This window comes from Schistocerca gregaria, chromosome 4 (assembly GCF_023897955.1).
Source record: "Schistocerca gregaria isolate iqSchGreg1 chromosome 4, iqSchGreg1.2, whole genome shotgun sequence".
NCBI lineage: Eukaryota > Metazoa > Arthropoda > Insecta > Orthoptera > Acrididae > Schistocerca > Schistocerca gregaria.
Window position 1 is genome coordinate 226,620,867 of NC_064923.1, and position 27,878 is coordinate 226,648,744.

A 27,878-nucleotide genomic window follows, 5' to 3' on the forward strand; every position below is an offset into this window, starting at 1 on the left:
TAGTGGCATGTCGCAGCTTGTCCAGTGACAAACAGTAACGGTCCTCGTTAATTGAGGAGCCAGGTTCCAAAAAGTCAATGAAGATGACACCACACTGATCTCAGAAGAAGGAGGCCATCACCTTTTGGCCTGCTGTTCGTGGAAGTCTTGGTTTCTTCTACCGGGGTGAACCCGGATGACGCCACTCCATCTACTGAGTTTTGCTCTCAGGCTCGGACAAAAACAATCATGTTTCATCCTGTGTAATGACGCCGTCAAAACACTGTTTCCACTCTTCAGCAAAGGTCTTCATGAGGCCCAAGCACACATTTTTCCTCTTGTCAATAATCTAGGCACCCAACATGCACAGAATTTTCTGTACCCTAGTGAGTATACCAGTGTTACCACACTACCCAATGACAAACGTGTCATTTCAGCCAGCTGCCGTGTCGTCACACATCTGTCATTTCCGATGATTTGATCACTGCTCTCCTTATTCACATCACTCCCTGCCGTCGATGGTCTATCACATCGAGGATTGTCCAGTAGAGAAAAACCACCTTTTTCAAACCTCTGCAACCATCGCTGGAAAACTGCTGCGGTCCACTCTATCCTCCCATATGCAGGGAGCAATTTCCTGTGAATCGATGTGGCAGAGTCATCGCCGAAGAGGAATTCCATCACCGACCGTTGTCGCAGCCTGACATCATGGTCCATTATGGCTCAGCAGTAAATGAAAGAAAATACTTTCGTATACCAACTGATAGCTAAATGTTCGAAGTACGTTCACAAAAAAATTTCATTCTTCTCCTGCAAAAACTAAAAAAAAGTAGAGACGACTGTGCAAAACTTTTTGAATAACCTTTGCAAAGTACATCGCATGACAAAAAAAGTAAGCACCCAGAAAAAAAGGTCCAACGTCAATGTATCTGTGTGGACGTATACGCCACCGGCAAGTTTGTAAATGATTGGAGTTGCAAATTCCTGTAACAGAATAATCAGAGTGCAATAATGCTGTTCGTGGCCAGTGTTTTTGCTAGGATGGGTAGGTAATATAAGAGACGCAAACCGAGACAGATGTTCAGTGATCACTGTGGAGGACACGGAAAGCCACGCACTCATATGAGACAACGTTATCAGTACCTGACATAGTTTGAAAGGGCCCCGTTGTGGGTCTCCATTTCACCGGCTGGTCTAATTGTGCGGTATCAAGATACGTGGGGCATCCGGATGTGACAGTTGCCCAGTGCTGGACTGTATGAGGACATCAGGGCAGATGCAAAGGTTACGGTCGACCACATCTGACCACCACACATACAACCTGTCCACACACAGCCTGTGCCCCGAGAACCAATGATGGACTTCCTGCAATATACTGTGTCATCCCACAGCAGTGATCGGAGATTAGCAGCTGCTGTTCCCGATAGAACGTGCGCTGGACCAACCCGGACGTCACATCCATCCCAGTAACAGTATCCAGGATATCAAAGACCAGTTTTACAACAGTTCTGAGCCGGCTTGCCCAATCGAGTATGCTTCTAGCCTAGACAGGTGCAAGTTCTTATTGATAAGTGACCTCGTACTGTCAAGTTATTTGTAAATTTGACTTGGTTTTTTAATCTCTGAAATAACACCACATACTCTCCTTGGCAGCGAGGTTTCATTTAGTTCAGTATTACACTTCTAGATGCTTCACAATTATTGGCAGACGGTGTATTTTGATACGTATGTAAAACATGTACCACAAAAATATCCAGCAGACGCACGGCATGTAAAGATAGTATCAGCATAATGAACACCTCGAACTACAGTTCAAGATACGAGAGATACGAAGCTATTCACTACATGTTAGTTCACACATTTAAGTAAAAAGGATACTGAAAGGATATGGAATGTAAATAAAAATGCAATAATCAATGGAGGATTACCCTTTACTGTATGTTCAATATATCTTCGGAGCGTTATACAAGAAACCGACTGACAGATACATTCCACGCACTTTGTACGTAGCAACAGTGGAAGTACCACCACGTCATGCTTTAGGATAGTAACGAACAAACTGCCACACTATCAACAAATTTCGATATTTAGCTTCGTATATTCTGATACCCGTTTCTCAGAAACGTAATTGCAGTCGAGACTACCATGATTCCAGATAGTCAGTATTAGTCTGCATACACAGCTCAACTGTCTCAATCTTAAGTGTATAGAGTGGATGAATGTTGTCATCAGTGGTGCAGACCGATCGATATGGTGATGTCACTTCACGTGTCCGCTATATTTTCGGTAGAGAAGGAACGCCCACATTTGTCGGACATCTGAGATAAATTTCATGCCCTGACATCGATGTAACGTGATCCACTATCACGGCAGTGAAGAAACTGAAGTTGAGCGCATCACTCTTCGATAGCATAGTAACACCAACAATATTCCACGAATAGCTAACACAGTTTCCCTAGAGTAAAGTTGAAAATGAGCATGGAAAACGTGTAGATACCATTTGCCGTGTCCTCAGACAAACCTGTCCATTTCACACCTCGTTGATCCACCCTGCAAGAGCAACTTTCCGTCAAAGAAACTAATTAATAAATTTTGTTTTCTGCACAGCTCAGACCCTGAAACTGCAAAATGAAGACCGGACTCCCTACTCCGGAGCAAGTGGCCTACGTGCGGAAGCAGCTGGGGACTAGCGAAAACGACATCAGAGTGGCCATCATGGTGATACGGAAGTGGCTGAAAATGCAGCCGCACTTACCACAAAATATCGGTAACTATCCCAACCTGATCTCTCTACACACATCGCCATCAACATCAGTACCAGGTGCGACCCCACAGGCACGAACACACTCTTGTATACCTTGTGATTGGGAAGCAAACGGCCTCAGAATGTCATCTTGGCGAATTTATTGGCACAGTTGAAACACGTGCTGTATCAGTTCATGATGGTGGCTGGCTGGAGAAAAAAATGGAACTATGTGTCTTTCCGTGGCATCCCAGACATTCCCTATTGGTGATAACTCAGAAGACTGGGCAGTCCAGTCAACGCTCTGCAGTTTCCTCAAAGCATTTGCGAACTGTAGACTGATAAGTTCCATTATCCTGCTCGAATGCACCTGTTCATGAAGATTATGACAACAGGGGTTACCATTCTTGCCACATAGTGGCGAGTGCTCCCTTCAGTAATTACGAAATTAGCTCTGTTACCTAGAGCCCCACGTCATGGAGCTGATGGACCCCGTGAATCGCTGCTTCTTGTAATATTTCAGAAGTCGTAGATGCACGCGTTGGCGTCTGTTTCACAACCAGAAACAGAAACAGAACTCGTCTTCGAACGCTGCGGAATGCCGCTAGATGTCCCCGTTGACTCTGTCCCTACAACACACGAGTCTCTGTTGTCTGTGCTGTGGTGTCAGTTGTAAACGATTCATGACAACTTGAGGTCTCAACTCAGCTTCCAGTAATCTGTGCCCTAAGATTCGTGGTGACGTGATTGTACCCTCTGCCTAGATTTCAGATAGTGCCTTTCGTCTAGTCCTTAGAATCAGATGAAAAATCCTATGTTCGTTTCGTGGTGGGGTCCATCGGTATGAAAAGTTACATACTGTACTGAATGTTTGAATCAACATAGAGATTTTCTACAAAATAAACAAAACTAACAGGCAACATATATATATTAAACTCGTCTTTATTTCCTAGACTTCTTACATCTTCCTTTCCATGACACGCTTTCCAGTTGTTTTACTCTCCGCATGTAATGTTATTCCCTTTAAAACTGCATATGTACAAGAAATTCAAAAATCTAAACTCAGTATAGATTGGACTTAATACTTCATTCTATAATCACTCTAGTTCACACTATATGAACTGTATTGCATGTTTCCTATAAATATTTTTTTCGCAGATGACGCTCGGCTCGAACGCATGTACATCAACTGTAAGTGTAGTTTGGAGCGTGTCAAGACCTCCGTAGACGCCTACTTCTCCCTCAAGAACAGGTACCCAGAGCTGCTCATGAACAGGAATCCCAGAGAAATCATAGGAGTGTGTAAGAAATTCATGTAAGTATTGTAATTCTGATACGATGTCGACCATTTTCACTACAGTTCTGATGTGTTTTGTCGTGGTAGAGCGATGTGCACTGAGTCATCTTATCTAGATGTTTAGTTCTCACCGAGGCAACGAGGAATGGATTATTTTGCATCCACTATCCTCGTGTGTTATTGTAGCTTGATACCGAGCAGAGGCATTAAAAGTTCTTGTTTTTGTATGAAGTATGGGAGAGCCGTTTACTTTTCTTGTTATTTTCATTTCCTATCGCAGCTTAGTAGAGCTAGGAATACTGTGGCAGTTACTGGAGCATCTTTTCGTTTTGGCTATAATAGACCATGATCTTGTAGCCCAAGGAGAAAAAAACCTTCGTTAGCAAAGACGTAAGTAATTAATAGGTCCTCATTGCTGTTAAAAGAGATTTGGGGCAGTATCTACTACTTCTTTTGCATCTTGTCGAATAAAAACCGCATACTGCTGTTTGCGGTTGACATTCCACAAGAAGTATCTTCACAGCTGCGATTGACCTGAACACAATGTTGTTTGCATCTTCTTTTGCAGTAGACTTATATATATACACTATGTGATGACTTGCAAGTTCGTGGCACCCACCATCGGTTATTCTGGGATTCAGTATGTTATTGGTCCACCCTTAACCTTGATGACAGCCTCTCGCAGGCATACGTTCAATCAGGTGCTGGAAGGTTCTAGAGGAATGGTAGCCCGTTGTTCACTGAGCGCTGGACTGAAGACAGGTATCGATGCCGGTTGGTGAGGCGTGGCACGAGGTTGGCGTTCCATTACATCCCAAAGGTATTGTATATGATTCCGGTCAGGAATCTGTGCAGGCCAGTCCATTACAGGGATTACTGTCGTGTAACCACTCTGCCACAGAACTTGCTTTTTGAACATATGTTCGATCGTGTTGAAAGAGGCATTAACCATCCCCGAATTGCTCCTCAACAGTGGAAAGCAAGCAGGTGCTTAAAACGTCATTGTAGACCTGTGCTGTGATAGTGCCACGCAGAACAACAAGGGGTGCAAGCCCTTCCATGAAAATCACTACCACACCATAACACCACCGCCTCGGAATTTTACTGTTGGCGCTACATACCGTAGCAGATGACGTTTACCGGTCATTCGCTATACCCACACCCTCCCATCGGATCGCCACATTGTGTACCGTGATTCGTCACTCCACTGTTCAATAGTCCAATGTTTACGCTCCTTACACCAAGCGAGGCGTCGTTTGGCATTTACCGGCTTGATGTATGGCATATGAGGAGCCCCTCGACCATAGAATCCAAGTTTTATCACCTCCTGCATAACTACCATAGTATATGCAGTGGATCCTAATGCAGTTCGTAATTCCTGTGCTATCTTCTGGATAGATGTCTGCTTATTACACATTACGACGCCCTTCAACTGTCGGCAGTCTCTGTCAGTCGAGAGACGAAATCGGCCTGTACGCTTTTGTGCAGTACGTGTCCGTTCACGTTTCCACTTCACTATCACATAGGTAACCTATGGATGTTTAGCAGCGTGGAAATCTCCCATACAGACGTATGACACAAGTGACACCCAAACACCTGACCAATTTCGAAATCCGTGAGTGTCGCGGAGCGCCCCATTCTGCTCTCTCACGATGTCTAATGACTACTGAGCTCGCTGATACGGATTACCTGGCAGTAGGTGGCAGCACAATGCATCTAATATGAAAAACGAATGTTTTTGGGGGTGTGCGGATACTTTTGATCACATGGTGTTTGTTAGTTTCCAAAAGTTTCATCCATGAAGAAAGTTAATGTACAGGTAAACTAAAGCCGTAAACCCGAAATAGCAGATCTCTACTACACATCGTTCTTCTGGAGGTGGTTTCCCTTGCCTTCTTCCAACTTTCGCACAGGCATATTCAGCCAACCATTGCCAGAGGAGGGTTTAGTGATTACTAACAGCAGGAATTCCTACCACCAACGGAGGACTGAACACCGGCGAGGCCGAGCGGTTCTAGGCGCCTCAGTCTGGAAGCGCACGACAGCTACGGTCGCAGGTTCGAATTCTGCCTCGGGCATGGATGTGTGCGATGTCCTTAGGTTAGTTAGGTTTAAGTATTTCTAAGTTCTAGGGGACTGATGACCTCAGAATTTAAGTCCCATAGTGCTCAGAGCCATTTGAACCATTTGGAAATTGTACAGATAAAGAGGGGTAGGGTCTGGCTAACCCGGAAGGGTTTTGTTGGAATAGATCTTCTGTTCCATTTATTTGAACAGTGCTGGTTACAATTTCAGTACAGAGTTAGGCGACAACACAAACTACTGGGAGGCTACAGTTACGCAAGGAATGCACTGTATAACGCTGTAAGACTGTCATTGTGGCCTGAATCTGGCATACCGCCACGAAAAATTTTCCCAGGCTCAAATAGCAACCGTAACCCAAACTCTCAGCGCAGGTCCTCAAAAAGAGGGTTGCCGGTGTGTTTTTTTGTACGCGTGTAGACTGAATACGACACTAGCTTGTTGTGACCTTGCAGGCAGCTTTATCTCTGCACAGACCATGGCATCACGCCACGTGACATGACGTTGCGGAGGAGGTTCTGTCTCAGACCAGTTGAGAAATGGCCACTGTCTGCTGTGTGGAGTCGCCAGATATGGCAGCTACCAAACATTTGCGGTATCTGAGGCGTTAGGTACAACGGTTTCTTCTTCCGCTTACAATAAGCCCCTTCCTTGTGATGTGTGAGTGTTAAATCCCAAGTGTACCTACTGAGTGTGCGTGGAGTTGTAAAATTGCAACAGGCAAAAGTAGACTTTGATAAGTAACCGTAGACTACGGTAGCTTTCCCAGCAACTGTGATCAGTTAGGATCGTAACCACTTTACCTGCATGTCAGGTGTCTTGCATACATGTCGGGCGTTACCTCATTTCGACTGCTTTATTTGCGTATGAAATCAGTGTCTTAGTACGCGGGATATCCAGGAAGCAAGTTCCGACAGGTCGCGAGAAGCAAGCCACAGTGAAAACCCGATGGAGCTTTGCACAGATGTGTTGGGCAACGTATCTAGTACGTCCACCAATCGCACCACGTTGCACTTTTCAGTTCTCAGCGCTCTGTGAGAACGTAAAGATACCTAGAAAGTAGTTGTTCCCACTATCTGTGGGTGCCTACCGAGAGATTTTCCCTGTTTTTATGTAACCCCGTGTGATGTAATTGTCATGCATTTCCTTCTTCACAACATTAATTATCTGGCGCACACTGCAGGGGCAATAAAGCAGCTCCTGCAGCGTTTTCGATGGGAAGTGTTTGATCACCCATCACGTAGCCCAGACGGGGCTCCCTCCGATTTTCATCTCTGCTCGCGTCAACCGCTGGCTCTGAAAACAAAACATTCTGGCACGGAACGTGAGCTGTAGACCAGTGTAGAGAATTGGTTGGAAGCACAAGCGGCTGTGTTCTATGACTAAGGTAGTGCAAAGTCGGAGCGGCGACTAAGTAAAGAAGTAGCTGGAAAGTGTAGCTAAGTGTGGCAAATAAAACACTACGGTTTATGCTTGTCCATCCTCTCGCACGGACGAGTATCCTCAGCTGATGACCGCTAAGGTCGCAGGTTCGAATCTTGCCTCGGGCATGGGTGTGTGTGATGTCCTTAGGTTAGTTAGGTTTAAGTAGTTCTAAGTTATAGGGTACTGATGAGCTCAGAAGTTAAGACCCATAGTGTTCAGAACCATTTGAACCATTTTTCAGCTTATGATACATTTGAGAAAAAGTACCACAACAGCTGTAGGTTAAGAATGACTGTATTGTCTCAGACAATTAGTTTCCGCAGCACATTACCGCCGTCCTCAGGCCTCACCACTGCCAAAAGAGTTTTACGTTTCATTGGCACATTTTTTTGTGGAGTCTGTGTTAGTAGTTCACGTGGGGTAGCTCTGCTTAGGAGTCTCTGTTGGACCAGTAGAGTAGAGACTTTTAAGTAGATCTAGCCCACGTGTGATAGTAACAAGGACTCCACAATAAATGGGCCAAGGAAATCTAAAATCCTTATGGCAGTAGTTGAGCCTGTGGACGGCGATAACTTACTGCCGAAACTAGTTGTGTGAGACAATACAGTCATTCTCAATATAAAGCTGGGGTGATACTTTTTCACAGATAAAACGCTACAGATTTTCACTGTGGTTTCCATTCCGCTACCGATCGGAACTTACTTCTTTAACAACTCTCGTAGATTCTCCTCGAAGCCGGAAGGGGTGAAACGTCCTGAAACTAAGGATACATGAAGGGTCGCGTAAACAGAAAATATACTAAAACTGAAATTGTCAGTATTTCATTCAAATTTTATTCGAGAACATTTGATTTGTAACTTTAGACAGAGGGATATTGCAGGAAAAAAAGTCATATAGTGCTAGAAAAAACTGTCGCTTAAAAAAAGAGAAAATTAAAAAAACAACGGAAAACAATAATAAGTCAAAAATAGTATCAGTACTTCGCCGAGTGTGTATAAAACATGTTACTGTTATTCATAAACAACTTTCGCATGCATCAATAATAACAGGAAACGCTTGTTTCTGATCATGATGAAGAACGTTCTATCAAGTACAAAATAACAATAATCATAAGGACATTTTTATGTTTGTGCATGAAAATTACACTTGCATCAAAAGTAATTGCTTTGCTGACATGAAAGCGCAAAAATAACGCGATCAAGAAATTTTTATTACTTACAGAATGCAATTTGTATTTTGTAAGGATATAAAATACACAATGGACTAACACTGAACAATGTGCTGTACTCATGATGTGCAAAACAGGTAAACAAACAAACAAACGAACAACGAAGAGAAGTCGTCGACTTCCAATTTCTCTCCCACACATTTGTTTCTTTCCCTTCAATTGCTACCAATACCGCCGGTAATCTTACCACTTAGTGCGACATTTATGTTATGTACCAAAATTACTGAACAGTAAATTATGTATAACACAACTCTAAGTGTTAGTGGTTATAATGGATTTGTGTGTAGTGTGGCTCCATGTCAGTGTCGAATGCAGATGAGAAAAGGGATAGGGCGCTACCTGTCGTCGCCACACACTCTGCTTCTCTCGAATATCACCAAGGCGGCCATTAAGATAACGTCTCCATGCGACAGGTGGATCATCGTCAACAGTGTAATGTGCCCTCATTTTTTTACACCCTAGAAACAGATTTTCAATTTAATCCAGGACATTGATACAGTGTCTGGTCATCAGGAATTTTATGGCATCACCTTTCCTCGTCTTACCTGCCAAGCAATAAAGGTGGAACTTTAATGTCTTCCACCGCCGAGATTTAAAACCTCATAGTGGAGCGCCATCACGCAGGGATGCCATTGATCTATAACGATTTAGATCTAAAACTTTCTTACTCAGTTGTTATAAACGTAATGAATCCATTTCTTGCAGCGCGAGGACGTGTTTGAAATACACACCTGGAAATGGAAAAAAGAACACATTGACACCGGTGTGTCAGACCCACCATACTTGCTCCGGACACTGCGAGAGGGCTGTACAAGCAATGATCACACGCACGGCACAGCGGACACACCAGGAACCGCGGTGTTGGCCGTCGAATGGCGCTAGCTGCGCAGTATTTGTGCACCGCCGCCGTCAGTGTCAGCCAGTTTGCCGTGGCATACGGAGCTCCATCGCAGTCTTTAACACTGGTAGCATGCCGCGACAGCGTGGACGTGAACCGTATGTGCAGTTGACGGACTTTGAGCGAGGGCGTATAGTGGGCATGCGGGAGGCCGGGTGGACGTACCGCCGAATTGCTCAACACGTGGGGCGTGAGGTCTCCACAGTACATCGATGTTGTCGCCAGTGGCCGGCGGAAGGTGCACGTGCCCGTTGACATGGGACCGGACCGCAGCGACGCACGGATGCACGCCAAGACCGTAGGATCCTACCCAGTGCCGTAGGGGACCACACCGCCACTTCCCAGCAAATTAGGGACACTGTTGCTCCTGGGGTATCGGCGAGGACCATTGGCAACCGTCTCCATGAACCTGGGCTACGGTCCCGCACACCGTTAGGCCGTCTTCCGCTCACGCCCCAACATCGTGCAGCCCGCCTCCAGTGGTGTCGCTAGAGGCGTGAATGGAGGGACGAATGGAGACGTGTCGTCTTCAGCGATGAAAGTCGCTTCTGCCTTGGTGCCAATGATGGTCGTATGCGTGTTTGGCGCCGTGTAGGTGAGCGCCACAATCAGGACTGCATACGACTGAGGCACACAGGGCCAACACCCAGCATCATGGTGTGGGGAGCGATCTCCTACACTGGCCGAACCCATCGTTCTACCATTCGTAGACCGGCAAGGGAACTTGCTGTTCCAACAGGACAATGCACGTCGGCATGTATCCCGTGCCACCCAACGTGCTCTAGAAGGTGTAAGTCAACTAACTTGGCCAGCAAGATCTCCGGATCTGTCCCCCATTGAGCATGTTTGGGACTGGATGAAGCGTCGTCTCACGCGGTCTGCACGTCCAGCACGAACGCTGGTCCAACTGAGGCGTCAGGTGGAAGTGGCATGATAAGCCGTTCCACAGGACTACATCCAGCATCTCTACGATCGTCTCCATGGGAGAATAGCAGCCTGCATTGCTGCGAAAGGTGGATATACACTGTACTAGTGCCGACATTGTGCATGCTCTGTTGCCTGTGTCTATGTGCCTGTGTTTCTGTCAGTGTGATCATGTGATGTTTCTGACCCCAGGAATGTGTCAATAAAGTTTCCCCATCCTGGGACAATGAATTCACGGTGTTCTTATTTCAATTTCCAGGAGTGTATATTGTGGTTAATCTGGCACGAAGCCAATAGTGTTCTATACCGCCGACCGACGTTTCCTTGCAGCACGATGTTCCCGATGCCGCGGCTCACAGACGGCTGCCTGCGGGTGTCGGTAACGACGAACATATGCGAGAACCCGGACGACTACGACCCGCTCGTCATGAGCAGAGCCATCCTGCTGTGGTCGGAGCTGATGCTGCGCGAGGACTACTCGCTGGGCGACATAATGATCCTCGACATGAAGAACGTGCAGGCGGGGCACGTCCTCAAGACGGGCATCGGGCTGCTGCGAGGCCTCGAGATGATCTACAGGGTGAGTGCGGCCCTTCGTTAGGTCCGGCAAACGGAAGGAAAATTAGCATGATATCTTCCTTTAGCAAATGTAATTGTATACATCGAAATAATCAGCAACTAACTTCGTAACAAAAGTTTTCTTTCATTAAGTAGTTTCAAGCCCTTTGTGCACTTCTACGGAAGGTTGTAATTACCGCATTATTTTCGAGGAGTGTCAACAGAAAGATGCATCCAGCATAATGCGATGGTTATAACTAGGGTTTTTAGTAAAATATCGATAATTTTTTCCAGTATATTATATATATTATATTTTTCCAATATACAAGGTGGTCCATTGATCGTGACCGGGCCAAATATCTCACGAAATAAGGGTCAAACGAAAAACTACAAAGAATGAAACTTGTCTAACTTGAAGGGGGAAACCAGATGTCACTATGGTTGGCCCGCTAGATGGCTCTGCGATAGGTCTAACGGATATCAACTGCGTTTTTTCCAATAGGTACTCTCATTTTTTATTACATATTCGTGTACTACGTAAATTAGAAAATGGTTCAAATGGCTCTGAGCACTATGAGACTTAACATCTATGGTCATCAGTCCCCTAAAACTTAGAACTACTTAAACCTAACTAACCTAAGGACAGCACACAACACCCAGTCATCACGACATAAATTAGACGAACAGTTGGTAACAGGTAGGTTTATTAAGTTGCTCCAACGTGATACATGTACATTTGTCAACTTATCATTTCTGAGAGCGCATGCTGTTACAGTGTGATTACCTGTAAATACCACATTAATGCAATAAATGCTCCAAATGATGTCCGTCAACTTCAGTGCTTTTGGCAGTATGTGTAACGACATTCCTCTCCATAGCGAGTAGTTCGCCTTCCGTAATGTTCGCACATGCATTGATAATGCGCTGACGCATGTTGTCAGGCGTTGTCAGTGGATCACGACAGCAAATATCCTTCAACTTTCACCACAGAAATAAATCCGGGGACGTCAGATATAGTGAATGTGCGGATCATGGTATGGTGCTTCGACGAACGATCCACCTGTCATGAGATATGCTATTCAATACCGCTTCAACAGCACGTGAGCTGTTTGCCGGACATGCATCATGTTGGAAGTACACCGCCACTCTCTCATGCATTGGAACATCTTGTACTAACATCGGTAGAACATTACGTAGCAAATCAGCATACATGCACCATTTAGACTGCCATCAATAAAATGGGGGTCAATTATCCTTCCTCCCATAATGCCGCACCATACATTAACCCGCCAAGGTAGCTGATGTTCCACTTGTCGCAGCCATCGTGGATTTTCTGTTGCCCAGTAGCACATATTATATACGGTTTACGTTAACGCTGCTGTTGAATAACGCATCGTCGCTAAATAGAACGCGAGCAAAAATCTGTCATCGTCAGGTAATTTCTCTTGTGCCCAGTGGCAGAACTGTACACGACGTTCAAAGTCGCCGCCATGCAATTCGTCGTACATAGAAATACGGTACGGGTGCAATCGATGTTGACGTAGCATTCTCAACACTGACGTTTTGAGATTCTCGTTTCTCGCACAATTTGTCTGCTACTGATGTGCGGATTAGCCGCGACAGCAGCTAAAACACCTACTTGGGCATCATGATTTGTTGCAGGTCGTGGTTGACGTTTCACATGTGGCTGAACACTTTCTGTTTCCTTAATTAACGTAAATATTTGGCGAACGGTCAGGACGCTTGGATGATGTCGTTCAGGATACCGAGCAGCATACATAGCACACGCCCGTTGGGCATTTTCATCACAATAGCCATATATCAACACCCGCAATTGGTAAACGGTCCATTTTAACACGGGTAATGTATCACGAAGGAAATATCGTCCGCACTGGCGGAATGTTACGTGATACCACGTACTTATACGTTTGTGACTATTACAGTGCCATCTATCACAAAGAGAAAAAAGTGGTCCAACTAAAAGATTTATATTTCTTTACGTACTACACGAATGTGTAACAAAAGTGGGGGTTCCTATTCAAAAAAATTGTGTTGATATCCGTTTGACCTACGGCAGCGCCATCTAGTGGGCCAGCCATAGCGCCATCTGGTTTCCCCCTTCCAGCTAGACGAGTTTCGTTCTTCGTAATTTTTTCGTTTGATGCTTATTTCGTGGGATATTCGGCCCAGTCACTATCAATGGAGCACTCTGCATATATTCCCCACTCTATATCAATATATTTAAATGGGAATATAGAGTACCGATACTTTATTTTATATTTATTTCACAATTTTCTGTAAATAATTGAAATTGTGCGAGGATAAAATTTTACTTTCTCTGTGCGAAGAAGTCTTACTATTTCTTGAGTTTTCTTCAGATCCAATCTGCCTCTTTGACTGTGTGAATCAAGTACAGATGACACAAAGGAGAAGTCAGATAGCACTGGGGGGATGCGGTTTGACTGGAATAACAAGATTTCCGATGTGAAGAAATTAACACACCTTGTGTTTTGTTCAAATTGTTGCCGATTATTTCGGAAAAAAATGATATCCTTCGCGGTCAGAGAGAAATGTAATGATTTTAAAATATGTTTTAACAGTCAGTACCTTTATATGTAGTCCAGAAATAACATTATAAGTATGAGCAGAGCTGTATTTCACGTTTGCAGGTAGGTTATCCCACATACGCTGCGTGAAACTTGGTATGGATGCAAAATTGGTAGAGCAGGATCGATGGCCAAAATTTTGGATGCCGAACATTAATCTCATATATCAAATCTACAGATTTGAGAATATAGCTGCCGGCCGGTGTGGCCGAGCGGTTTTAGGCGCTTCAGTCCGGAACCGCGAGGCTACTACGGTCGCAGGTTCGAATCCTGCCTCGGACATGGACGTTTGTGATGTCCTTAGCTTAGTTAGGTTTACGTAGTGCTAAGTTCTAGGTGACTGATGACCTCAGATGTTAAGTCCCATAGTGCTCAGAGCCACGTTAACCATCTTGAGAATATAGCTTATAGCCAACAGCAATATCAACATCAAAACCATATAAGTTGCTCCAAGGAAGAGTGATAGGACAGCGACTATTCTTCATGTACGGATAGGGTGGGCAGCAGTCTGCGGCTGATTGCTGATGATGCTGTGGTGTAAGGGAGGGTGCCGTCCTTGGATGGCTGTAGGAGGATACGACATGACTGAGACAAAATTTCTGGTTGGAGTGATTAATTACAGCTGGATCTAAATGTAGAAAAATGTATGTTGAGGCAGATGAAAAAAATCCCACGATGTTCGAATACGGCATTAATAGTGTGCAACGTGACACAGACATGGCGATTAAAAGTCTTGGCATTTGGTCACAGAGCGATAGAAAATGGAATGAGCCTATAAGGATTGCAATGGAGGAGGCTTCAACATCAATATATTGGGACAGTTTCTTGAGTACTGCTTGAGTGGCTGGGATTCAGCCAGGTTGGATTACAGTAGGACATCGAAACAATTCTGGTGTGGGCTGCTAAGTTTATTACCGGTGCTTTTGATCAACACGCAAATATTACGGAGATGCTACGGACACTCAAATCGTAATCCCTGGAGGGAAGGCGACGTTCTTTTAAAGGAACGCTATTGAAAATATTTAGAGAAACGGCAGAGGGCAGAGGGCAGAGGAAGCTGACTGCAGAACGATCCTACTGCCGCCAACGTACATTTCGCGTATGGACCACGAATATAAGTGCGAGAAATTAGGGCTCTTTCGGTTTCCGGATGGAACGGAAAGGGAAATGATTAGTAATTGTTCAGGGGTCCACCGTGAGGCCTTTAACTGTGGCTTTGCGGAGCATGTTTGTAGCTGAATTATTTCCAACTCAATTCACGTATATGCCTGCAAATTAAAGTGTGCGGGAAACGGAACTGCTTCTTACACGTAATATTAAGTCTTCCACTCGTTCTGTTTATGAACGGTGTTTGGAAAGTGCTTATATGGATCTATGCTGGATTAGCCTAATTTTAACTTCTCTTTAAGTATGGGAATTATCTGCAAAAGAGTAATTACATATCCCACTCTGAAGATGAGTGATGTAGTGTCCTAAGTTGTCCTTCATGATATAGTTCACGTCTTCTTCAAGTGACTGTAGAATTTAAAAAAAATACTGAGCTTTCCAGTCATTTTTTCGTTCAAGAAGGATAATCGAGGAATGGTACGATAATTCTGTAGCTAGCCGTACCGTTGGCAATTGAATCTCAATGTAGACAAGTGGAATGTGCTGCGAATACATAGAAAGAAAGATCCCTTATCATTTAGCTACAATATAGCAAGTCAGCTACTGGAAGCAGTTAATTCCATAAATTATCTGGGAGTAAGCATTAGGGGTGATTTAAAATGGAATGATCATATAAAGGTGATAGTCGGTAAAGCAGATGCCAGGCTGAGATTCATTGGAAGAATCCTAAGGAAATGCAATCCGAAAACAAAGGAAGTAGGCTACAGTAGACTAGTTCGCCCACTGTCTGAATATTGTTCCTTGCCGGACAGGGTTGATAGAAGAGAGAGATAAGATCCAACGGAGAGCAGCGCGCTTCGTTACGGGATCGTTTGGTAATCGCGAGAGCGTTACGGAGATGATACATAAACTCCAGTGGAAGACTCTGCAAGAGATACGCTCAGTAGCCCGGTACGGGCTTTTGTTGAAGTTTCGTGAACATACCTTCACCGAGGAGTCAAGCAGTATATTGCTCCCTCTTAGGTATATGTCACGAAGAGACCTTGAGGATAAAATCAGAGAGATTAGAGCCCACACGGAGGCATACCGACAATCTTTCTTTACACGAACAATACGAGACTGGAATAGAAGAGAGAACCGATAGAGGTACTCAAGGTACCCTCCGGTACGCACCGTCGGGTGGCTTGCGGAGTGTGGATGTAGATGTAGAAAAAAAAAAAAAAAAAAAAAAAAAAAAAAAAAAACGTTGGTAACACACGTTACGTAGAAATACTGGTACGCACAAGTGGGGAAGAAAAGTTTCTCAAATCACAAAACTCCAATAAGGCCCAAGGTCTTGATAGAGCTGCTGACGAGTTTTGTACAAATTGTTTGAGTAAAAGCTTTATTCTCGATCACAGTAAACCACTGATACCTTGATCATAACACAAAATGATGAGGTAAAACATCATGACCACTTGCTTAATAGCATGTCGGTTCATCGTTGGAACGCAGTACAACAGGGATTGTGCATGACGTGGATCCGACAAGTCCTTGGTAGCTTTCCAGAGGTATCTAGTACCAGATGTCTGCGCGAAAGTCGTACAATTCCTGCAAATTGCAGACAGGTGGAGTGTGGATGCACATCTGGAACCCGGTAGCGGCCCAGATGTGTTCTCCGTCGGGTTTAAATAAGGAAAATTTGGTGACAAAGACAACAACACGAGATTATGATCACGCTCCTCAAACCATTTTAGCACGATTCTGCTGTTGTAACACGAGACAGTGATACTGCTCGTAACATATCATTAACGTTGTCTACTGCCATAGATTGCTCCTACAGGTACCCAAATAGGTGTTCCCCATTGATTACTACCGCTCTGCGTCTATGACGTTGCGCGTCTTTGGAGCAACAGTTAGCCTCAATGACGGCGTATCTTCATGAGTGAAGTCTTGTTCGCTAAGCTGCAAAAGTTGCCGAAATTGTTTAGCACAGACGTTGTGAATGTTGTACATGTGTTCTCGTCATGTAAAGGAAACTGATTATGAGAGAACCTTGAGTTTAGAACTACTAATGCGAGTTTTCATCAAATAATTAGCCTTGTAGTAATAGCGCCAGTGATAGTACACGTGCAATAGGGGAAAGAAAGGAACGTTCCAACAACAAACGTGGGATCCATATAAAAGGAGTAAAGGCCTTAGCAAAGCTTCCACAACGAAATAAGGATGCTCATGGATGTAAATATACAGAGGAAGTTGTTTGTAATGATTCAGATAGTGCCAGTTTACATAAATTCGTAGCGGCATTGCAGAAGAGATATGCACATCTGAAAAACATGCATGAAACTGCAAGCACGAAATAAATATCTTCGAAGTGAGTTGTCATCAGCCAAACAACGTCTGCACGATGAAGAAAGCAATATAAATGCACTTGGGCCTCGTAAAATTAAAAAAAACTGCACACAAAATTTTACGCTTTGAAAGCGAAGATTGTCCAAGAGGTGAAAACGGGTTCGCTGGATCAAAGATAACATTTGCAAGTCAATTACTTTTTTCGACAAAAAGCTACAATATTCTCAGGGAAGGTCTCAGATATCTGCTCCCTGCCGTGTCTGCCTTGCGTTCTCGAATAAATCGCAGTTTCAGCTGCCATTCAGGTATTTTGAAAGTTGTTAGCTGATTCAAATGCTTTCCACAAATAAAGCACTTGTATAATTTATTCAGTGATAAAGGTAGGTTTCATCTATTAGTAGAACTTCTTTCAAAACTGTGGCGAATGCAACATGAAATTGAGCGTTATACTGATCTCCTTTGCTAGTTAAAACTTGTCTCAGAGCTAACACTGAAAGATCGAGCGTTTACGGTGACAGAAAATTGCACAAACAGACTGTACTTTACACTTTTTTTGCATGTTTCAATTTGATAGACGATGGAATATTTTTAAAAACCGGACGTGTCTGTTTAAACGCTGAACTAGTTGCAGACTGTAGCAGTAACACTCTACTAATAGCAAAACGACAATTAACATTTCATTGTTTTAGAATAAACTGAAACATTCCACAAATACGTAACACAAATGAGTGGCCACGTGTTACGGCTATGTTCCTGAGGCTGACACTATTCCTTACTGACGTTATAGCATCAGCCAATAGCAGGTAATAGCGCTTACTGTCCTATTTTTTTTTTCTCCGGATCTTGGACCCAGTGAAGGAATGTGACTCATTCCATCAGGTGTCACATTCGCATTCACTCACCATCCAATCTTGTTGATTCTGTAAACACTTTAGTTGTAAATGACGAGCCCGCCGCGGTGGTCTTGCGGTTATAGGCGCGCAGTCCGGAACCGTGCGACTGCTACGGTCGCAGGTTCGAATACTGCCTCGGGCATGGATGTCTGTGATGTCCTTAGGTTAGTTAGGTTTAAGTAGTTCTAAGTTCTAGGGGACTAATGACCACAGCAGTTGAGTCCCATAGTGCTCAGAGCCATTTGTAAATGACGATGTCGTTTGGTCAAAATCTGAACATGTGGTGGTAGTGTCCTCCGAAGCTTCGTGTTCTACAATACGCTTTGAGAGGTATGCTCTAAACCCTTCTGTCTGCACCAGCGTTATGCTCTGTCAGTAGAACTGCCACGTATCTTCGCATTGTGTCATGAGTCTTGGACTTCCAACATTTTGTGGCGTACTCGTGGTTTCTCCGCCTTTCAACAAGTTTCCATAGACACTCGCAATAGTAGTGTGCTAACAGCACACCAGCTTTTTCATTTCCGATATGCTCTCTCTCAACCGCAGGGCCGTATCAATTTGCCGTTCATCAACGTCGCTTACGTCTGTACACTTGCGCATTTGCACCCGTGTCGTTGCTAGGATGACCCACAAATCGTGTCTTCTACGCGTATGTACATTCTTGTGTCGTGTGCTCCTAACGCCACCAGGTGACGTTCAATCTGTGGTGGGCAATAGTCATAATGTTATGGCTCATCGGTTTATGTATCCTATATTTAGAAGTTCTAAGCAAAGAAGGGAAGGCGGAAAGGTGGAAGGAGTATATAGAGGGTTTATACAAGGGCGATGTACTTGAGGACAATGTTGTGGAAATGGAAGAGGATCCAGATGAAGATGAAATGGGAGATACGATAGTGCGGGAAGAGTTTGACAGAGCACTGAATGACCTGAGTCGAAACAAGGGCCCAGGAGTAGACAACATTCCATTAGAACTACTGACGGCATTGGGAGAGCCAGTCATGACAAAACTCTACTATCTGGTGAGCAAGATGTATGAGACAGGCGAAATACCATCAGACTTCAAGAAGAATATAATAATTCCAATCCCGAAGAAAGCAGGTGTTGACAGATGTGAAAATTACTGAACTAATCAGTCTAATAAGTCACGGATGCAAAATACTAACGCGAATTATTTACAGACGAATGGAAAAACTGGTAGAAGCGGACTTTGGGGAAGATCAGTTTGGATTCTGCAGAAATGTTGGAACACGTGAGGCAGTACTAACCTTACGACTTATCTTAGAAGAAAGATTAAGAAAAGGCAAACCTACGTTTCTAGCATTTCTAGACTTAGAGAAAGCTTTGGAAAATGTTGACTGGAATACTCTCTTTCAAATTCTAAAGGTGGCAGGGGTACAATACAGGGAGCGAAAGGCTATTTACAATTTGTACAGAAATCAGATGGCAGTTATAAGAGTCGAGGGTTATGAAAGGGAAGCAGTGCTGGGGAAGGGAGTGAGACAGGGTTGTAGCCTCTCCCCGATGTTATTCAATCTGTATATTGAGCAAGCAGTAAAAGAAGGAAAAGAAAAATTTGGAGTAGGTATTAAAATTCATGGAGAAGAAATAAAAACTTTGAGGTTCGCCGATGACATTGTAATTCTGTCAGAGTCAGCAAAGGACTTGGAAGAGCAGTTGAACGCAATGGATAGTGTCTTGAAAGGATGATAGAAGATGAACATCAACAAAAGGAAAACGATGATAATGGAATGTAGTCAAATTAAATCGGGTTCTGCTGAGGGAATTAGATTACGAAATGAGTTGTAGTAAAGGGTCTTGCTATTTAGGGAGTAAAATAACTGATGATGGTCGAAGTAGAGAGGATATAAAATGTAGACTGGCAATGGCAAGGGAAGCGTTTCTGAAGAAGAGAAATTTGTTAACATCGAGTATAGATTTAAGTGTCAGGAAGTCGTTTCTGAAAGTATTTGTATAGAGTGTAGCCATGTATAGAAGTGAAACATGGATGATAAATAGTTTGGACAAGAAGAGAATAGAAGCTTTCGAAATGTGGTGCTACAGAAGAATACTGAAGATTATGCGGGTAGATCACATAACTAATGAGGAGGTATTGAAGAGAATTGGGGAGAAGAGGAATTTGTGGCACAACTTGACAAAAAGAAGGGACCGGTTGGTAGGACATGTTTTGAGGCATCAAGAGATCACAAATTTAGCATTGGAGGGCAGCGTGGAGGGTAAAAATCATAGAGGAAGACCAAGAGATGAATACACTAAGCAGATTCAGAAGGATGTAGGTTGAAGTAAGTAATGGGAGATGATGAAGCTTGCATAGGATAGAGTAGCATGGAGAGCTGCATCAAACCAGTCTCAGGACTGAAGACCACAACATATTTAGAAAAGGCACTGGGCACAAGTATAAAAAAATAATTGATCAAGTGCAAGTAGGAGCCGCGCTCTGAGGGTCCCATACTAAATTATTAATGTGTATAGATCCATTCCGGGAATCAAAAATCTTGACAAATTTAGTCTGTTATCAACATCGATAAGGCGACATTTCGGTCCCTGGAATTTCCAGACTTTCGAGAATGTTTTAGCTTTAAGTCGGATAAATTTTCGCGTGATAAAATTACAAATTAACAATTGTCGAATATTTTCCTCTTTTTATAGCGTGGTACCTCGCTTCTTGCCAAATATCATGATTCTATGTCAACGGGAAGTATCCTACACATTTTCATGAGTGAGCTTGCGAGTATCAAAATTTATGACCTAAATGGACGAATATTTTGATTAAATTGACTGTGAATCGTAATTTTTTTACATTGCCGCCTACCCATATGCCTTATTATGCACCGCACGGGATAGCCGAGCAGTCTAAGGCGCCTTGTAACGGTCCGTGGGGCTCCCCACGTCGGAGGTTCGAGTCCTCCATCGGGCATGGGTGTGTGGCCTCCATTGAAGTTAGATTGAGTAGTGTTTAAGCTTAGGGAACGATGACCTAAGCGGTTTCGTCCCATAAGGTCTTATCACAATTTCCAATTTACTTTAGTATGCGACATTTGAAATTGCTATGTCTTTTCGTTCCTGAGAAGAAAGGTTTCTTAACAGTCGGACAGGCAGGCAGACACAGAGACAGACAGACAGAATCAGAGACAGACAGACAGAGATGGACAACTAAGTGATCCTATAAGGTTTCCGTTTTTACCAGTTAAGGTACGGAACTCTGAAGAGATGGCTCCACAGAACCACCGCGCTGTATTACTCACTTATATTTGTGGCAGAATCCTGTAACTGACGATTTAACCGAACCGGAAACACAGTAAAGCACTCCGTGGGTGCTGATGATGTTGTTGTTGTTGATGATGATGTTAGGTTTTGGGGCACTCATCTGCAAGGTCATCAGCGCCCGTACAAAGCCCGGGTTTTTCACAGTCTATTTTTTTTAAACACAGTCCAATCTAGCCACTACCACGAATATTGATGATGATGAGCATGAAATTATGAGAACAACATCAACACCCAGCCCCAGGCAGAGAAAATCCCCAACCCCACTGGAAGTGGAACCGGGACCGCTTGATCCAGAGGCAGCAACGCTAGGCACTATACCACGAGCTACACTCCATTGAGAACAGCTTAAACTCCGAACGAAACGTTCGTACAACTCAACTAGTGCATTTCACAAATGGCATGTACGGTAGTAGGGATAGAGGAAACAACTTTGATTCCGTGTTTCTAAACGTTCGGAAAGCTTTCGATGCAGTGCCACAACAAAGCCACATACTGAACATACGTTCCTACTGTATATCTAACCAGGTTTGTGATCGGATCGAAAATATCCTCACACGCAGATACGGATTTCGGCGAAACCACAGCGCGATGCAAAGACAGACGATCAGTTTTTAGTGCAGAGTAAATCTGATGAATACAAAATTAATGAGTTGCGATTGTAGTCAGTCAAATCATATTTGGGACTAACAACGTATAAAGACATGAATGAAACGATCTCTTAGAGTGAGGTGTAAGTAAAATAAATGGCAGGCAACGAATCATTTGTAGAACTGCAACTGTCTACTAAAGACATTAGACAAAATATTTTCAGAGGCCATACATTAATACTGCTTGACTGTAAGAGACTGGTGTGAGGTTGGGGACATCCAATTTATGCAGATAAGAGCGGAGAGAATCGTCTTTGGCGAGAAAATGAGGCACGACTTTAAAAAAAAAAAACATTGTTGAGCATACACGTAAAGGAGAATGTCATTCATTCAGTCACAATGTGCTTTGATAAGCTCTAGAAGAAGTTTCCTCAGCCCCCCCACCTACTGCTTAGTAAGGCAGACCCATTTAGGCAAGTAAGAGCAGCCGCAGAACCATACAGGCGACTGTTTTTTCTACGCTCTTACCGTTAAAGAAACTGTATCTTCTGCCATAGACGTCATAATGAATCTTAAAGTGTGTACGGTTGTTCACACGAATCGTGCACGGAGAAAAGGTAGAAATGCATTCATAGATAACCCAAGGCGGGCACAATCGTAAAATGTGGAAACAGAAACACACATTAGTGTGTAAATACCCAGTTGTTTTACGACTCCAATTAGCAGTCAAAACGTAATGGCATTTCCGAGAGCGTGAAAATGTCAGTAGCAGAGGCGAGATTCACCATTCCGTGTATGATGAATATCGACTGCAAACTTTTGTGGTTTGTAGTAAAGGTTTTCATCTCATGCGCCATAAAAATGGCAATGATAATAATTTTAGTCATCTTTATATCCACTGGGTAGGGGAAAGTAATACTCATTTCGACTGTTCTGGTCTGTCTGTCTCTCGAATTTGTGAAGTACGATAAAAACTCGTAGCTGATGAAAATAAATCTTACCAACAGGGAGCAAAATGTCTTCCAGCAGCCTCACCCCATATTTTTAATAAAGATTACGTAATTACCTGACGCTGTCACTTTTTTAACAGGTCATCTTTAAATATAGTGTTGTAGTCTACTTTTGGAAACTTTTTACTTGCCATCTGGCTATACTGGGAAATAAAAAGCGTTCCAAAAGAAGACTATAACACTACAAATTAAATAATTTGGAAATCGTATTTCTTCCTGAATGCTGAACCAGCTTAAATCAGTTGACTGACATGAATTTTCCCCACCGGCTGTTATTGTTGGGCTTAGATCAACATTTCGTTCCATATTCTTTACTACTACGCATATCCGGCTATGTTACCACTATCAAGTGTCCAACATAATACTTGAAACTTCCTGGGAGATTAAAAGCGTGTGCCGGACCGAGACCGAACTCGAGATATTTTCCTTTCGCGGGCAAGTGCTCTACCATCTGAGCTACCAAAGCACTACTCACGTCCCGTCCACACAGCTTTACTGCTGTGAGGACGGGGCGTGAGTCGTGCTTGGGTAGCTCAGATGGTGCTGGTACGGTAGTTCAGCGTGTTCGCCAGACGGCTAGCTGCCCTCTGTAATAAAAAAAACCAAGTTAATGGATCAACAACGAACTGAGACGGGTGTTTTTCGACGTCCGCCCAGAGCAGATACAACGAATGGAAACGAACAAAATGAAATAAAAAAAAAGACAAAAGATGTTAGAGCACTTGCCCGCTAAAAGGAAAGGTCCCGAGTTCGAGTCTCGGTACGGCACACAGTTTTAGTCTGTCAGGGAGTTTCATATCAGCGCACACTCCGCTGCAGAGTGAAAATCTCATTCTGGATAATACTTGACATATAAAGTACAAAACAACTCTTTCTTGTTTAGCTGACAAAATAAAAAGAGGACTTACAGAGTGTAGCCCGTTAAACCCACAATTTTAGAAACAGAACGTGTTTGGCCTGACATATAATACAATAAACATGAATTAACTAAAGTACGGTAAGTATAGACTTAGGGAACACATCATACAATAAAGTATTTCAGAACAAAAGTCTATATAGTATTGAGTGATATGGCATAAAGAACAGTTTAACTCTTACATTAACAGCCAATCCCAAAATGATTTCATTCAAGAAATTTATCATGACTGTGGACACCATTGCAACTAAAAAGTTTGTATCAGTTTACATAAGCTTTCCATTATGAAGGGACGCGGCAATCCAGTCGTATGACAAACTGAAATTAGAACTTGCCAGTTTATTTTCATTGTCTTACGATCAATTTCAGGGCTATAATCCCAATCCTCAAACGCACGTGGAATACGTACAACTAATCGAAGTGAGGTATGTTCGCCCTAGGATATCTTGCCGTCCACTGATGGATCACATTCCAAGTGGTGTTAAGGATACAGGTTTCACTATGCACACTACTGCTGGTCGCTGACGAGAGCATGCTGTCAGCCTAGGGAAAAAATCTCTTATCTGTTAGGCATATACACCATACAATGAAAAGAAATTGAAGATAATTTTGGGAGTCAGAGGCAATCTCCGCTTACTTTAAATTTGTTTCTCAACAAAGCATAAAAACATTTTGAAAATTTATTTCATAATAATTGCTGTAAATGAGACTGTCAGACATTTAAAGAACCCTTACGAAGCGACACAATCAATACATTTCCTTGATTTATCACATAGAATCCTACTCCGCACCGAAGCAAAATCATTGGCTGTTGACTGATGTAGAAATAGACAATAACAAGTGTCTGCCATCAATGATTAGTGGGACCTGTTGATATACTAGATAAAACAGATTCCCTATAGAGCACGAGAGAAAAAAATTGTTAACTCTCGGACGTTTATGGTAAGGTTCTTTTCAAGCACTATAAGTAGATTAAATAATTTAAGAAAACCTTTTATGTCTTACAGGGAGCTTACTGCCGGAGGATAAAGGCGCTGCATTTCGTCAACGCACCAAAGGTTATGGACATGATAATGACGCTTGTAAGAGCAGCACTACCGGAAAAAATAAGGAAGAGGGTAAGCATTTATGTACTGTCAGTTAACGGGGCATAATTGTACTGTGGCAGGCAGGTGGAATTGTATGTCGCTAATCTCGAGGTGGTAAGTTTTTACATGGAGCGAGAAGAGATGACTTTACAATTAATTTGTCTGTGGTCTTCACGACACCGAGAACAACCAAACTTCCCTCATAGTATGTTCAAAGTTTCGTAACTGCCCAGTGTTATCTTTCATAAACATTGAGATACGTTAGTTTTGCCTAATCTAATAAGGGTAAGGAGAAATGTTACAGCTTTAAAAGATCCATAATGGGGAAGGGAGCTTACATCAGTATCCCATGTAGTCACTTTATGTAATTTGGAGCTACGCACTCTGAAGCAAAAAATTAAATGTTATGCCGTGATATAAAATATTACTTTACTCACGTAGGAAATAAGTCTAAGGAAAACTTCAAATTTCCTTTGAAGGTGAGAAAACTGCCAGCATGCACCCTTAAGGAATGTTTTCAGAACTGAGAAAGAGGAATGTTGTGACGTTATGCTTACAGTTGTGATTTCTGACTGACATCATCACAAATTCCGCTACTTGACGTGGTATTCATTTTCTCCTTACCAGAATCAATCTCTCTATTTCTCTCTCTCTCTCCATGTATTTTATGCGGCCCACCATGAATACCTCTCCTGCTCCCAACCTCTTCATTTCAGAGTAGCACTTGTAACCTGTGTCCTCAATTATTCACCGGATGCATTTCAATTTCTGTCTTCCTCTACAATTTCTACCCTCTACAGTTCATTATAGAACAATGAGAACAGTGGAGGTTACTTCCTGATACCTCAGCACGTGACCCTTCTGTTTGTCAGTATTTTTCATATACTCCTTTCTTTGCTGATTCGCGGAGAACATGTTCATTCCTAATCTTAATAGTCCACCAGATATGCTACAATCTAAGATTTGTCAATTTAACTATTTACTTCCTGATCAGGTTTCACAATTAATCAATTTTTTTTTGTCTGTCTTCAGGCCTTCTGTGCCTTATTCATATGGTTTATTTCTGCCCTTTTTATCAAGAATTATGTCTTTCAGCAATAAAGTATCAACAATGATTACACCAGAATATTTAAAATACAAGTTTTAATCTCATTATTTCAATTTCTTTGGCGTGCTTCACGTACATGTATACTTTTTTTACCTTAGTTCTACATAGTGGAAAGGGTAACTGCTTTGATGTGTTCTTCTGAGATAATTTTCATCACTATGTTTGGAAATTCCCGCATTAGTTATCCTTCGATTGTTATGTTAGTTTTGCAAAGAGCTCTGTTTCATCAGTTCTTGCATCATCAAAACTAACGCTACAGGTTTTTTAACAAAAAATTCCTCAAATACTTCATTAAAAACTAATTATCCTGGAACGCAATAGATGGTGATCCATCAACTAATCGCCCCCTCCAAATGAGTCATTCGTTTCCCTTTGTTGATTCAGTAAGTTACTTCGCATTTTATTGAACACAACATCTCTCAACGCTTCCAACAATATTCAGTGTCAGTCTTGCATTTGCACAAAAATATTTAACTACAAGTAAATCTTTCTTACAGGTAAAGCAACATTGATGTTTGTTAATTATCTTTCCATTGTCGCCGTGCGGGATTAGTCGAGCAGTCTTAGGCGCTGCAGTCATGAACTGTGCGGCTGATCCCGGCGGAGGTTCGAGTCCTCCCTCGGGCATGGGTGTGTGTGTTTGTCCTTAGGATAATTTAGGTTAAGTAGTGTGTAAGCTTATGGACTGATGACTTTAGCCGTTAAGTCCCATAAGATTTCACACACATTTGAACATTTTTTTTACATTGTCTCGTTTTATTCGTTTATTTGATTGCTCAATATAAAAATCTCAGCCCTTGCTACGCTTTTATTGTCACATCAGATGTTAATTCGCCAGAACATGCACTGATAAGGCAAAAGGTTATGGCCACCTGCTTAACAGATTATTTGTCCGTCTTTGTAACGAAATATATCACTGATTGTACGTATCAGGGATCCGACAGTCTGTTGGTAGGTTTGTGGAGGTACGTGTCATTTAGATGTTTTCGCACAAGTCATGTAAATTGCGTAAATAAGGGGCAGCTGACTTGCGTACGCGGTAATGGCGTCCGATAGCGACTCAGGTGGATTCAGTAGGAACTACATCAGGTGCATTTGGTCGCCGAGACATCAACGTGTGTTCACCATAACGCTGCTCAAACCATGTATCACTGTTCAGGCTCCGAGCCACGTTCAATTATACTTGTGGAAGATGACATCGCCGTCGGGGAAGGAGATGCAGGTGGTTCGCAACTGTAAGCGTGTCTTTGATTACTACCACAGGTCCCTTGCAAGCGCAGGAGAATGTCTCCCATAGCATAATACTGCTCCCACCAGCCTGCGTCGGCGACCTGCGTGGCCGAGCGGTTCTAGGCGCTACAGTGTGGAACCCCGCGACCGCTACGGACGCAAGCTAGAATCCTGCCTCGGGCATGGATGTGTGTGATGTCCTTAGGTTAGTTAGGTTTCAGTAGTTCTAAGTTCTAGGGGACTGATGCACTCAGCAGTTGAGTCCCATAGTGCTCAAAGCCATTTTTTGAACTAGCGTGCGTCCTTGGCCATTTTATGGAGACGACCATCGACCTAATGTAGAAAAAATGCGATTCACCCGAAGAGCCAACATGTTTCCATTGATCTGTATTTGAATCCCAGTGTTCCCTAGCCCATTGCAATAGTAACTGACGATTTCGTTGACTCCACATGTGAAGATGTAGGGGTGGTCTGCTATGGAGCTCAACGTTGAACAAAGTACGATAAACTGTGTGCTCCGAACACTTGTGTGTGCACCAGAATTGTGTTCTTGCGGCAAAGATGCCAAAGATCACCATCTATC

At 43.1% G+C, this 27,878-nt stretch overlaps 1 protein-coding gene across 2 annotated transcripts in view; it reads left to right on the top strand.

The window, feature by feature from the left end:
• LOC126365810 (alpha-tocopherol transfer protein-like) overlaps window positions 1–27,878 on the top strand; it is a 126,806-nt gene that overhangs the window by 81,780 nt on the left and 17,148 nt on the right. For both annotated transcript variants that reach the window (XM_050008399.1, XM_050008398.1), the window contains exons 2-5: window positions 2,587–2,746; window positions 3,881–4,037; window positions 10,907–11,156; window positions 24,877–24,987. In XM_050008399.1, the coding sequence (XP_049864356.1) occupies window positions 2,608–2,746; window positions 3,881–4,037; window positions 10,907–11,156; window positions 24,877–24,987 (657 nt within the window). In that variant the 5' untranslated portion in view covers window positions 2,587–2,607. The remainder of the gene's footprint in view (window positions 1–2,586; window positions 2,747–3,880; window positions 4,038–10,906; window positions 11,157–24,876; window positions 24,988–27,878) is intronic.